Source organism: Equus asinus, chromosome 19 (assembly GCF_041296235.1).
Source record: "Equus asinus isolate D_3611 breed Donkey chromosome 19, EquAss-T2T_v2, whole genome shotgun sequence".
NCBI classification, from domain to species: domain Eukaryota; kingdom Metazoa; phylum Chordata; class Mammalia; order Perissodactyla; family Equidae; genus Equus; species Equus asinus.
This window is the reverse complement of record NC_091808.1, coordinates 20076636-20092124: the sequence shown is the minus strand read 5'-3', so window position 1 is coordinate 20092124 and position 15489 is coordinate 20076636. Positions and strand designations below refer to the sequence as shown.

Below are 15489 nucleotides of genomic sequence, written 5' to 3'. Positions count from 1 at the left end.
TCTAAAATCCCTTTCAATTCTAAAGTTCTAGAACTTCATGATTCTACCAAACTAGTGTTCGAGTATAAAAAAAGAACTGCAATATATGGCTCCAAAGCAATGGAAGTACGCAGAAGAAAGTGCAACATTCGGAGAAGCCCTGAAGTCTTCCCAGCATACATCATGGAGCAAAATCAAAGGTAAAGGTTACTTCTTTTCTCATGAAAAATTCTAGGAGCCACTGAAGTTCTTCACTTACATTCGCGACAACACATGAATGAAGACACAATCTATTTTTGGGCCCCAGCATAACATTTAGTATACTGTTTCTCAAATTTGCATATCTCGAAGAGTCAGCAAAGGCATTTGTTAAAATATTGATTCCCAAGCCCTACCTCAGATCTACTGAAACACAACTTCTAGGGAATGAACACAGGAATTGGTATTTTTAGTGCTGAGGTGACTTTCATGATCACGCAAATTTGGTTTCTATTTCCAAAATGTATCCAACTGTCTTCTAGTGATCTAAAAGAGTAAGAGCACTCCCTACAAAGGGAACTTACTAAAAAAGGCAATTAACGTGCTTGGAAGAATCTTGTTTAAGCATTTAATTCAATTACTTCAATCAGGCAGTAATTTAACACAAAATCGAAAATAAAGCAAAATTAAAATCTCCTTCTTGGTCTGATTTTACCTGCAAGTCATGTTATCTAGTTCAGTCATTCTTTTGATCAGACACTACGGCCTTTCTACTTCAGTAAGGAAGGCAGAGAAACTCTCTCTCAAGGACTCACACTGCTGTGTGTGCACTCCAACCAAGGGTGAAGGGCGCTTTTGTACTTTCAGTGCAATGAGAGGACAGGGTCAGGTATCTCGGAATGACGACTTGCTGCCCAATCTTGTTGTTAAGTGACAGAGCGACATTGAAGCTGTATCGTTTCAAATGAAGAATGAGGATCCTGAAAAACAGAAGGTGAAGACATTACTAGTTCATACAAGTAGATGTGACTCTCTCATAGGTGAAAAGAGATCACTGTTAACTAATCATGTTAGACAGTTTTTGATTTAAAGAACACATTTGGCCAAATTAAAGATCCTTCAAAGAACATTGACTGAATACCTGCCTTGTGCTAGGCACTGTGGAAGGTACTAAGAATACAAATAAAAATAAAACATGGGCATTGGCTGGATTAATGAGGTTTGGGTAAAATATATTCCTAGAAAAAAACTGCACCAAATAAAACACATCATACAATAGCACTAAATTTTTAAATGCTCGTATTGATACTGGGCTAAATCCTTAAATTATTTACCTCAATGTTACACAGTTTAAAAAAATATAGGGGCTATATAACCATTAGTGTTAATTTAATTGAAGTGTTAAACATGCCTTATCTTTGATGGTGAACATTAATTTTTTCAAGATGATTTTTGACAAGAACTATTTTTATTTCAGTAGCACTTTCTCTGGAGAAAGCTAAGAGAGAAACAAAAATTTTCTCCACTCAGAAAAAAGTTCTACAAAATTTACATGCCAAATCTGGTTTGTGGGTCTGGAAAGGCTTTTAGCTGTATAAAAACACTTCTTTTTAGTTACTATTGTGGTAACCTTTTCACCTTTGATACAGAACATAATCTCTGCCAGATGGACTAAATATATTTCACAGCCCACAAGAACACTTTAAAAACTGAATTTCAGATATAAGAACAAAGCTCAATTCTAGGCAGAAATAATGTCTGATTTATGGAAAACTGTTTCCTTTCTTACCATATATACCTTTATCAAAGAAGCCACAAACTCAAAAATTTGTAAACTGAAGTTATCCACTGTATTCCTCCTTAAAAACTATGCTATCCTACCTAAAGCAATCTACAGATTCAATCCAATCCCTATCAGAATCCCAATGACATTCTTCAAGGAAATAGAACAAAGAATCCTAAAATTCATATGGGGCAACCAAAGACTCTGAATTGCTAAAGCAATACTGAGGAAAAAAGAACAAAGCTGGAGGCATCACAATTCCTGACTTCAAAATGTACTACAAAGCCATAGTTATCAAAACAGCATGGTGCTAGCTAGTACAAAAACAGGCACACAGATCAACGGAACAAAACTGAAAGCCAGAAATAAAACTGCACATCTACGGACAGCTAATCTTTGACAAAGGTGCCACTACTGGGTATCTACCCAAAAAACTTGAAATCAGGGGGCTGGCCCCCTGGCTGAGTGGTTAAGTTCGCGCACTCCGCTGCAGGCAGCCCAGTGTTTTGTTGGTTCGAATCCTGGGCGCGGACATGGCACTGCTCATCAAACCACGCTGAGGCAGCGTCCCACATACCACAATTAGAAGGACTCACAACGAAGAATATACAACTATGTACCGGGGGACTTTGGGGAGAAAAAGGAAAAAAATAAAATCTTTAAAAAAAACCCAAAAACTTGAAATCAACAATCCAAAGTAACATATGCACCCCTATGTTCATTGCAGCACTATTCACAATAGCCAAGACATTGAAACAATCCAAGTGCCCACTGACTGATGACTGGATAAAGAAGATGTGGTATACATATACAATGGACTACTACTCAGCCAGAAAAAAACCATCCCATTTGCAACAACATGGATGGACCTAGAGAGAATTATGCTAAGTGAAATAAGCCAGACTGAGAAAGACAAACACCACATGATTTCACTCATATGTGGAATACAAACAAACGCATGGACAAAGAAAACAGTTCAGTGGTTACCAGGGGTAGGGGGGTAGGGGGTGAGCACAGGAGGATGAAGGGGAGCACTTACGTGGTGAGACAAGAAATAATGTGCAACTGAAATTTCACAATGAGGTAAACTATTATGAACTCAATAAAAAAAAAACACAAATAGGAAAGAACAAATCTCTTAAATAAAAATACAGACTATGATCAACATAATGCTGCTATGACTTAGAAAGTCATTTCTTTAAAAGAAATTCATTTTCTAGGAAGGCACAGATAATGGAACGTAAAAGAACTAGTCTCTAGGGGCTGGGTTCCAGAAACTCTGTACTTACTCATAGAAAACTGAAGCTAATAAAAGAAAGAAAAGCACTCTGTAGGCAAAGTACCATATAAATACTTAATGTTAATAATAGCCTTGTTTGTGGTTGAGATTTATTCTTGGAAAGAACTAAAAGCTGTTCTATAATGACATCATAATTTTTCTAACTAGTTTGGTTTTATGTTTGTTTTTATAGAACTAATATAAGTTAATTTCATTCCTAATTCAGAATACTTATGATTATAGGAAATTCACCAACTTATAAGATCCTCTGAATAAAGGAACACACACATTGTAGAAAATTACTCTTCCTATTTTATTTTCATGCACATGTGTATGTGTGTGTAGCAGATTTTTACTGAACGTTTGGAATGAGACTACAGCACAACATAGGACAACAAACTACAACTGAATGTTAAACATTACTGAATTAAAAATCTACTAGCTAAGTCCCTATCATTATTCCAAAGTCTCACCAGCCGCACCCTCTTGTTGCCATCTTCTTGGGACTCTGGAGTTCCTTCTCCTCGTTAGCATTCCAAATCCTTTTCCTTTCTTATGCAAGAGCATTCTAGCTTTCCATCCTCTATCCTTTTCATATCTCAGCTTTGCTGACCTTCTTTATCAGTCCATTCTGGCAAGCCTCACTTATTCAGTAATATTTTAAGTACTTTAAAGAAGAAAAACTGAAGAGCAATTAAGTTACCTGGGTAGCCTGTTAAATTTGTGCCTGACAAGAGCACACTTCCCACCACACTTCTCACAGGAATACTCAAGTTCTTCTGCCTGTAAAAAGACAAGAGGGAAAAATAAAGAAGCATGAAGTTGAATCAGCATTACCCCATTAAATGCTAGTAATCCTCTCTAGTCATACCAGTTCAGTGGAATGACAACTCCGACCAGATTAAGTTTTGTGTCTAGAGTCATCAGCCTTACTAAATTAAGACCTAATCCTCAAATATAGTTATAATATCATGCCCTACTTCAGAATTCCTAATTCCTTTTTTACCAAGGAAATCTCTCAATTTATCATAGTAACTAGACTCTACAGTAGCAGATTCTCAACCTTTTCCCCGTGGATACCCAAGAACTACTGCCAAGAGAATATCCAGATTTTAACATTTGGCCATAGCAGAGATAAGATCACCTTCAGGTTAGGCGGAGTTCCTGGTCTGTTAGGTGTAACTCTACCCCTTTCTTATAAGGGAACTCAATCTTCTGGTGACAGCCCACTAAGAACAACTGCTCTAAAAGGACCAAAGTTTGGGGTGGATATCATTACCTAGAGAAAACTGAAACAAGAAGTCCTTAAAAAAAGGAGGTAAAGATACATAGGAAAAGTTTCAAATTCTACAGCAATAACAGGAATAGTAAGGAATGATTAAAACAAAAAGAAAAGCAGAGTACTTATCTTTGGGTGGAGCTGAACCTTCATCATTTAAAGAATGGAACTTTTCTTTTAACCTTAGGAAGACAACCCTGCCCATTTGCTACAACAAAGCAAGAACCACTATTACAGAGACAAAGGGTGATCCTGGAGAACTTCCATCAGTTATAAGGGCTGCTACACAATAAATCCAATTATGCCCCAGAAACTTTCTATCTGTAAGAGTATATCAGACACAAATGTTCATCTACAGCTTTGGATAAACATGACTCGTTGTTTCTAACAGAGTACACACAACCTAAGGAAAAGCAGAGTACTTTTCCTTCCTCAGATCTTAGTAGACCAACTTATGTAGTGTCTCCAATTTTAATTCACATTACCAAATTTTACCATATGTCACTTCATATGCTTCAAATTAAGATCTGTTTACAAATAACTGCTAAGATTGTCTAAAACACTTGCTATTGAGCTAAATACATAATCTACTTAATCAATTTTCTTCTTCAATAAGTTAACAATTAGATTTATCAGGTTTTTAAAAATAAATATTTATAAATATTTCTCACTTGTTTTCCCTGCAAATTTTATTGAAACTGAACCTTAAAGAAACCAACTTCAAATTATTTATGATATATAAAATTTAGTTATGTGAAAATACCAAAAGATATTACTTACCCTAAAGAAAAGATCAAGAGAATCTTGAATTGAACGAGGAGGGAGTGGCTTTTTCCTTCGAGGAAGGTCAATGGAGAGGTCATTAAACTGTTCTCTTTTGGGAATAATCTCTCCACATCTGTACAAAATAAGACAAATGTTAGCATTTAGAAGCATAACTGTGCAATACAAAATAAATAGAAATATACTTCAGAAAGACTGTTCCCCCACAGAACTTATCACGTACTGACAGACTATGACTAAGCATAAGAAATATACATTTAAGACTTTTCTCGTGCTTAATTTTTTTTTAAGATTGGCACCTGAGCTAACATCTGTTGCCAATTTTCTTTTCTTTTTTTAAATTTCTTCTTCTCTCCAAAACCCCCAGTACATAGTTGTATATTCCAGGTGTATGTCCTTCTGGTTGTGGCATGTGGGACGCCGCCTCAGCATGGCTTGACGAGCAATGCCATGTCCGCACCCAGGATTGGAACTGGCAAAACCCTGGGCTGCCGAAGCGGAACGCGTGAACTTAACCACTTGGCCACGGGGCCGGCCCCTCTCATGCTTACTTTAATCCATATTAAATCAACAGAGGTAAAAATCTCAATTGCAAGTGTTTACTTTCTTAAAATGCTAAATTTTAAGATTATATTTTCAAAAAAACCCCCAAAACTTCAAAAAACTGAATCAAAGTTAGACAGCTTGATGAATTATCAGTTAACACACCATTTAATCACCACTCAAATCAAACTCCCTGGAAGCCTCCTCATATGCTCCTTCCCAATCACTGTCCCTTCCTTTCTCCCAAAAGGTAACCATTATCTTGACTTCCAACACAATAGTTGAGCTTTGACTGTTTTTGAAGCTCACATAAATGGAACCACATAGTATGTTTTCTTTTAACTAGCCTCTTTTGTTCCATGATTCTAAGACTTGACCACACCTGCTGCATATGGAGTTTCCATTCACATATGCCCATTTTCACTGCTGTCTAGTATTCATCTGTTTGAGCACGCCACAACTGTTCTGTATTACTACGGATGGACATTTGGACTGTTTCCAGTTTTTGACTATATGAACAATGCTGTTTTGAAAATTGTATCTCTTCTTGGCAAACTACGTAGGCACTTTTGTCAGATAGCAGAATTGTTTGGTCATTGAATATATTTTTATAGAATTTTAAAAAATAGGCACAGAGATCAAAAGATCATATTCGATTTACTTGGAAGCAAACCGATTTCTTTTAAACAGTTTTAGATGACTATTTTTCATTTTGTCTGCATATCAGAATTTTTAGTAGTATTCAATTTCCTGCCCCAGTTCTCTATTGCCATAAGTTGAAGACTAGGGACCATAAGAATATATTTGTTCTTCATTCCACAAATACTTAATGAGCACCTCTCTAATAGGGAGAATTCTAAGATGACCTGTGCCCTTGTATAATTCCATCCCCTTTCGGTGTGGGGAGAACTTGTTACTATGATGAGCTATCACTCCCACGATGATGTTACTTTACATATAATTAATGTTACTAATCTTAACACTGAGTTAATAGAAAAGAAGATTAGCTAGGTGGGTCAGGCCTAATCACAAGAACTCTTTAAATCTGTGTCTAGAGGTCTCAAACAGAAGTAGTCTGGGATTAGAAGTCAGAAAGATGTCCTGTTAGCCTAGAGAAAGCAAATAGCACAGTTGTGAACTGCCTATGGACGTCACACGGCAAGAAACTATAGGCAGCCTTTAGGAAATGAGTGGTCCCAGCCAACAGGTAGCAAGAAAATGGGGACCCCAGTCTACAATGGTAAGGAACTAAATTTTTCCCATAGCCTTAATGAGCTTAGAAGGGGACCCTGGACACCAGATGAGAGCACAGCCAGACAACACCTTGATTTCAGCCTTTTGATAGCCTAAGCAGGGAACTCGGCCACGCCCTGCCCTAGACTTCTAACCTATTATAGAACTGTGAGTTAATAAGTTAACAAGTGGATGAGTGAATTAATAAGTGGATGTTGTTTTAAGCTGTTAAGTTTGGGGCAATTTGTTACACATCACTGAATATGCCTACTATATGCCAGAACTGTTCTAGGCACTGGGGTTGTAGCAGTGAACAAACCAGGACAAAAATACCTCCCCTCACACTTCATTATACTGGAGAGAGACAATAAAAAAATACATATATAAGTAAAATATATAGTATGTTAGATAATGGCAACTGCTAAGAAAGAAAAACAAACTAGAGAAGAGGGAAGTGAAAAAATCAGAGTAGATGGTTAGAATTTTAGACAGGGTAGCAAGAAAACGCCTCATGAAGCAAGTGGCTTTTACATAAAGCTAAGGAGGAGTAAGGGCACTTAGTTATGTGATGATATGGGGGAAAGAGAATTTGAGATGGAGGAAACAGTAAGTGAAAAGGCCCTGAGGTATCAGAATCCTGGTATTTTCAAGAAAAAGTAAGGAAGCTAGTTTCAATGGAACAGAATGAGCAAGGGGAAAAAGTGGCAGGAGATGAAGTCAGAGTTAATTGGGGAAAAGGGTTGCTGAAAGGCAGATCATATGGGGTTCTGTAGATCAGGGTAAGGATTTCAGCTTTTATTTTAAGGCTTATCAGCAGAGAGCTGACATGAACTAACTTCCATTTTAAATGGACCACATTGTCTAATGTGTTTAAAATAGACTAGAGAGAGACAACGGCAGAAACACAGAGACACAGTTTAGAAGGTATTCCAATAATCTAGGCAAGAGATGATAGTGGCCCGAACCAGAGTGGTGACCATGGAGGTGGTAGAAGCAGGTCAGATTCTGGATATATCTTGAAGAAGGGCTGAAAGGATTTGCTGACATATGAGATGTAGGGGTGTAAGAGAAAGAGAAAAGTTAAGAAATACACAACATTTTTAGACTGATAAACTCTAAGTGTGGAGCAGACATCACCAAAATAGGGAAGACTGCAGAAGGAGGTTTTACGGGGAATATTAAGTATTTAGTTTTAGATAGTTTATGTTCTTGGAATGGAGCATTCATAAGAATTCTTTATATTTGAGAATATATTATTAATATATTGAAATACCTTGTAATAACTGAAAATCAGTCAATTTAAACTATAATAGTTTAAAAAAATAAGTGCATTTGGCAAACTAGCCAAACTAACCTACAGCCAGATGTGACAGAAGCTAAACATGGAAAATTACAATTAGAGGGATAAGTTATATGGACTCTTCCTTCAGCCAGAAACTGCTTCATGTTTAAAGAACTGCCTTAAAGAAAATTATTAATAGAGTAACTAAGGCAAGACTTTCGAGGAGGAAAGTTGTACTGCTGCTGCTGTGGCCCCATAGAACCTTGCTGCCTCCCACACTTGCCAAACTCTTGGGCCACTGTTCAGCCTGGCTGCCAGGTGCGCCTACCCCCCATGAGCCATGTCACTTCATGTACTGGTGTGCACACCTCAAACACCAAGTATCTGGGCCCTGCACAACTGGAGTGCCTGACTCACACTGCTGGCACAGTGCAGTAGCCACGACTTCAACGTGGTGTTCTTTCTTCCTGTGCTGCCCGTGGCCATTTCTACCAGCGGCAACTGAAACTTTCCTATCAAAAGAAATTTGGTTGGCACTCTCACAACTAAATGAAATAACAACAATCAAAAACGTTGCTTCTGGGCCAGCCCTGGTGGCCTAGTGGTTAAGTTTGGCACACTCCATTTTGGTGGCCTGGGTTCAGATCCTGGGTGCAGACCTACACCACTCATCTTTCAGTGGCCATGCTGTGACAGTGACCCACATTAAAAAAAAAAAAAGAAAGTTGGCAACAGATGTTAGCTCACGGTGAATTTTCCTCAGCAAAATAAACAACTAAATGAAAAAAAACTTTGCTTCTCTGACTTGCACAAATTTTGTTTGGAAAGTGCATCAGAAGAAAGGGAAAGATGACTGTCTATCCTATTATTATTATTATTTTTTTAAAGATTTTATTTTTCCTTTTTCTCCCAAACGCCCCTGGTACATAGTTGTACATTGTAGTTGCAGGTCCTTCTAGTTGTGGCACGAGGGACGCCGCCTCAGCATGGCCTGATGAGTGGTGCCATGTCTGCACCCAGGATCCAAACCAGTGAATCCCTGGGCCGCCGAAGCGGAGCGTCCAAACGTAACCACTCGGCCACAGGCCGGCCCGTCTATGCTATTATTAACTGCTGATGGAGTCTCCAGCTTTTACAAGGAGATGAACTGCATTTGTAAGACTCAGACTTTTTCTTTAAAAATTATGTATCCACTGGAGGAAAAAAAAAGACTGAAGAAATCATGAAGGTAAGAAATGTCACACTAATGATGCAAAACTACTGTCTTTATAGCATCCACACGAATGTTCAAAATTCTAGTCAAAAATACTAGAATGTTACAGCTGGAAGAGACCTCAGTGAATACTATCATTTTGAGCAGCCTAAGAAAAATAGATAAATATGGAAGACAGAGAATGGAGAGCCAATATATGGTATTGAGTTTATCTAAAGAAAATTCCAGGGTCAGCCCTGATGGCCTAGTGGTTAAAGTTTAGGGTGCTCCACTGTAGCAGCCTGGGTTCAGTTCCCAGGCATGGAACCATGCCATATGTCTGTCTTTAGCCATGCTGTGGCGGCAGTTCACACAGAAGAACTATCAGGACCTACAACTAGAATATACAACCACGTACTTGAACTCTGGATGGGGGGAAAAAAAAGGAAAATTCCAGAATAAATGGAAGAGAAGCAGAGTTTAAAGAATAGCTTTCTTGAGCAGAAGAAAACCCCAAATCTTCACGTGAAAAAGCCCCATCATGTTAAAGGCAAAATTAACAAAAAGTGTCAATACCTAGATGTAAACTAGTGAAATTGTGAATTTCAAAAATAAAACATACCACAGATTTTCAGGAAGAAAAAGATTACCCTCAAAATCAAGTTTCTCCCAAGTGTCACAGAGTAACAGGATATAATGGGACAGTATCTATAATATGTTGAAGGGGAAAGGCTGTTTGTGACTCAGTAATTCTGTCATGTGTGAAAGCCATAGAAATAATTCTCACTTATACAGGTGCTCTGAAGAATTCCACTCTCTCTGAAAAAATGTAATCAGAGATGTACTATCAATAACTACAAGATTAATCAAAATAGAAGCTTTTGATGTGAAGTGCGTGATACAGAAGTCCTAATAATAAGCAGGGAAATTACTTATGTAGAAAATAAGTCTGAATAATTAATGTAAACATGGTTAAGGAGCTTTGTAAAAATTAAAAATAAATCAAATTTTGATCTATTTTGAAAAAAACCTGTTTTTAATAAAAACAATTTCGTTCAACAAAATAACAGGAGGGAGACTTTTCAGGGAAAAAGAAAAGAACAATGAGTATTCCCAAAGAACTCAATATTCCACACAATGATTAAACACACACACACACACACCAGTAGAACAAAATTAACTGCTTAGTCAGCATTAAAGCATATGACAAAATATTTAAGTTCTCCTTGCTTCTCACCCCACCAAGCATTTTTATAGACGATAAAGACACTGAAAAAAGATGTCTGTGTTTATGTTTCTCCCTGAGATAGGAAGGAAAATGAGATAAGAATTAAAATCTTCCAAAACAGTTTTAATCACTTGCCAAAAAGAATTAAAAGGGAAAAGACTTTCTTAAAGACTACTTACGCTTTACAGATGATGGAGTGCTGAACCTCAAACTCCAAATTAGTAATGACAGGGCAAGTGTATACTCTAGTGGCTGAAACATCTGGCAAATTTTCTTCTCCAGGAACAGGTTCAGCCTTCCAAGTTTTATTTAATTTTTCCATATCCTCTTTCAGCTGGTCTAAGCACTGACTTAAAAATTCATGAGCATCCTAAAAAGGCATAATATCCTTAATCAGATCAAAATAAACACTTCTTGTCACAGTAATAGCTTATTAACATTGTGATTTATACAACTAAAGCAATTGGAAGTCAACAACACGTGAAAAGGGTCAGATTTACTCCAATGATTCTGGGATATATACTTTGCGAATAAAAACAAATGACAGATTTTATATTCTTAATTATCAGTTGCATTAGCATAAATGAATAAAAGAATCAGTCCTTACTTTGTTTTAAAAAAAAGTTAATTTTTCTAAAATACCCTTTGTAGCTAAAACAGCCCAAGTTCCTACACTGGCAAACCACCCATCTATATTACTAAAATATGATAAAACACACAGAAGAGCCATATTGAACCTTACCAGAAGTGCTCAAGTTTTTCAACCTGTGATGAACACACATACACAAATCGCATTTTGAAATAAAAATCAGTAACACACCAAAATCATTTCAATTTCTCCTATCTCTAAAGTGTTTAAAAACAATTAGTACTCACATTCTGCATATAACCAGAGAATCGTTCTGCTGTAGCTGAAATGGCATTTTTAACCTTCTTGAGTAAATCTTTTTTGGTCTCTGAATTACAGATATCTTTTTTAACAAGCAAGTGTGCAAAGCGTCTGGTAAAACAAAAGGGACAATTTAGCATGTTTTACAAAACACTGCATGGCATACTTTAAAGATTGCTAACAATGGCACATAAAATTTTAAGTGTCTAAAATGCCATTCTATAATTAATAAAGTGGAAGTTTACTCAATAAATCCATAACAATTACCTGATAAGCGCATTGAGTGGAATTTTCTTCCATGGAATACCTTGCTTAAGCAAGTCATTTGCAAATGACTGGAGTGAAAATAGAGACTGTAAAATAGCATTCATATAGCAGGTATTTCCCAAATTGGAGAAGCTGTAAATGAAAGAAAGAGTACTTTTGAAGACAACAGTAGGTCCTGCAGTATGTTCACCAGAGGAGAGGTTCTCCACTATAGCATGCACCAGAATCACCTGGAGGGCTCCTTATAATATATATTGCTGGGCCCCAACTCCAGAGTTTCTGATTCAGTGGTCTGGACAGAGAAGTAGAAAAAAATGTGCATTTCTAACAGGATCCCAGTTGACCCTGATGCTGCTGGTCTGGGGACCACACTTTGAGAACCACTGCATTATAACATAACAACTTAGTTTAATCTCAAGGAAAATTACACATTTCAAAGGAATGCTAAGAAGGACTGGGGACTTATCCAAAGAGCTATTTGTTCTTATATATAATTTTAATTTTTTCATTGAGCTATAATTTACTCATTTCTCTTAAGTACATGCCCAGAGGTAGAAATGCTGGGTCATAGAATATATATATAGATAGATATAGATATAGATATAGATATGTTTAGCTTTAATGGGCATTGCCAAAGATTTTTCCAAAGTATAAATTTTTAAAAAATTTTTATTTGAAAATATTCTCAAACTTTCAGAAAAGTTGCACAAGAATAATATTCCTCACCCCGATTCACCAATTGCTAACCTTTTGCACTATGTGCTTTATCATTTAATACCTCTCTTTCTCTATTTTTCCTGAACCATTTGAGATAAGCTGCATAGAGTATACCCCTTTAGCTCTAAATACTTCAGGGTGTATTTCATAAGAACAAGAACACTCTCTTATAACCAGAGTAGAGTTACCAGCAGTATAAAATTTAATGATAATACTATTATCTAATATATTTTCTTTAATCCAATTTTGTCAATTGACCCAATAATGTTCTTTATAGTGTTTTTCCTCCTTAAATACAAGATTCAGTTCAGGATAATATAATCCATTTGGTTTTCATATCTCTTTAGTTTTCTTTAATCTGGAATTGTTCAGCTTTCTCTTTTATGACATTGACCATGTCTGAAGAACAGACTCCCTCCACCACAGGTTTTTAATGGAATGTTCCTCATGTCGTGTTTGCTAATTCCTCATGATGAGATTCAGCCCAGGCTGGAAGAGCACATGGTGATCCTGTGTCCTTTCAAGGGTATACAGAGGCACATGAGATTCCTGTGTTGCTCAGTGGTGATGTCAATTTTGAACACTCCTCAGAACTTCCATTTCAGACTATGAGAAAGTATCAGCGTCTGGAATTACCCTACCATCATAAACAATGAAAAAAACTGGACAAAATACTGGACAACAGGCAGCACAGGACTGTGATCCCTAAGAGAAGGGAAACAAACAGCATGAGTCCCACTATCATGCAAGGTTTCAGCTTGAAGGCAATTTGTGAACTGCAGTCCAGGGAGGAATACCCAAACAGAGCCCAGAAATCTTGCTGAGGTGAGTTGAAAGAAACTGGAGTTTGAGAGGCTGATGTTGCTAAGATTTCTGGGACAAAGTACCCAACGGGAGGGAGTTACGCAAAGGAAGAGCTCCAGAAATCTGCATAGGAGTCTGCTTGAGTATTTGATTGAATACCAACCTGTGCATGCTTAAGGTGAAACTGCCTGACACCAGGCAAGAACTTCAAGGAAAAGAATGATTACTGGGGAGCTATTAGCCGAACAACTGCCAGAGCTCATGTAGGACCTAAAATTGTTTGAGTTCCCACCATTCAGAGTGGAGAAATCTAGATGAATTCATGGGGCGTTAGTGGAGACCCCAGAGTGGCCATGCTTTAGGAAAGGAACTAAATTATCCTGAGAATAAAGGCCACTCTAGATTTGATCCCAAAAAGCTTAAACACAAGTCTCAAAACAAACTCAAAACTGCAGACAAGGATATTAAAAGTTATTATAAACATCCTTCACATGATCAAGGATGTGAAGGAAAACATAAACATAATGAAGAAAGAAATAGAAGATATTAAAAAGTCTCAAATTAAACTTTTAGAGATGAAAAACATAATATTTGAAAGGAAAATTTTAAAGAGATTAATAGATTAAACACAAGAAAATATCAGTGAAGTTGAAGACACAGCAACATAAAATATCAAAAATGAAGTATCTATATTATATTTTATATAATATAAAATAGGAGTAATCATCATTTTTTCCTGTAATCCTTTTATTTTGGTAATCTACTCACTTGTTTCTGATTTTCACTATTTGAGTCTTTTTTTTCTTTGTCAGTTTAGCTAAAAATTTGTTAATTTTGTTGATCTTTTTTAAAGAATCAACTTTCGGTTTTGTTTATTTTCTCTTTTATTTTTCTATTCTCTATTTTGTTTACCTCTGCTCTCATTTTTATTGTTCTCTTCCTTCTGCTAGCTTTGGGTTTAGTTTGCTCTTCTTTTTCTAGCTACTTGAAGTGAAAAGTTAGGTTATTAATTTGAGGACTTTTTTTAAAATCATGGTGAAATACATGTAACATAAAATTTACCAAATAACCATTTTTAAGTGTACAGCTAAAAGGCATTAAGTACATTCACATTTTTGTGCAACTGTCACCACTATCCATCTTCAGAATTTTTCCATCTTCCCAAACTGACACTCTGTACCCATTGAACAATAATTCCCCATTCCTCTGTCCCAGGCAACCAGCAGTCTGACTCTATGAATCTGACTATTCTAGGTAACTCATACAAGTGGAATCAAACAGTATTTGTCCTTTGGTAACTGGTTGATTTCACTTAGCATGATGTCTTCAAGATTCATCCACATTGTAGCATGGTCAGAATTTCCTTCCTATTTAAGGCTGAATAGTATCCTATTGTATGCATATATAACACATTTTGTTTATCCACTCATCCACTGATGGGCACTTGGGCTGCTCCCACCTTCTGACTATTGTGAATAATGCTCCTATAAACATGGGTGTACAAATACCTGTGCAAGTCACTGCTCTCAATTCTTCTGGATATATACCCAGCAGCAGACTAGCTGGATTATATGGTAATTCTACTCTCAATTCTTTGAGGAACCGCCATACTGTTTTTCCATAGCAGCTGTATCATTTTACATGCCCCCCAGCAATGTCCAAGGGTTCTAATTTCTCCACATTTTCATCAACACTTCTTTTTGAAGGTAGGTGTTCATGCTATAAATTTCCCTGTGAGAACTGCTTTTGTTGCATCCTATTAGTTTTGACATGCTGTTTGAGCCTTCATTTGTCTCTAAGTATTTTTTAATTTCCCTTGTGATTTCTTCTTTGACTCACTGGTTGCTTAAGACTGTTCTTTAATTTCCACATATTTTGAGTTTTCCATGTTACTGATTTCTAGCTTCATTCTATTGTGGTTGCAGAAGATACTTTATATGATTTCAATCTTTTAAAATTTATTGAGATACATTTTGTGGCCTACTATATGGTCCCTACTGGAGAACATTTCATGTGCATTTGAGAAGAATGTGTATTCTGCTCTTTTTGGGTGGAACATTCTATAGATCAGTTAGGTCTAGGAGGTTTCTAGTGTTGGTCAAGTCCTGTATTTCCTTATTGATTTTTCTGTCCATATGTTCCATCCATTATTGAAAGTGGAGTACTGACATCTCCAACTATTATTTTACAACTGTATTTCTCCCTCCAGCTAATTTAAAAATTTTGTCTATTAAGTCCAGTGTCTATGCTTC

General features: G+C 36.7%; 1 protein-coding gene across 10 annotated transcripts in view; it reads right to left on the bottom strand.

Moving 5' to 3' along the window:
* The window catches only part of USP37 (ubiquitin specific peptidase 37), a 130136-nt gene that overhangs the window by 34521 nt on the left and 80126 nt on the right, over window positions 1–15489 (bottom strand). For all 10 annotated transcript variants that reach the window (XM_070489715.1, XM_070489716.1, XM_070489717.1 and 7 more), the window contains 6 exons: window positions 11717–11848; window positions 11437–11560; window positions 10740–10930; window positions 5080–5197; window positions 3724–3803; window positions 774–938 (listed from right to left, as the gene is read on the bottom strand). In XM_070489715.1, the coding sequence (XP_070345816.1) occupies window positions 774–938; window positions 3724–3803; window positions 5080–5197; window positions 10740–10930; window positions 11437–11560; window positions 11717–11848 (810 nt within the window). The remainder of the gene's footprint in view (window positions 1–773; window positions 939–3723; window positions 3804–5079; window positions 5198–10739; window positions 10931–11436; window positions 11561–11716; window positions 11849–15489) is intronic.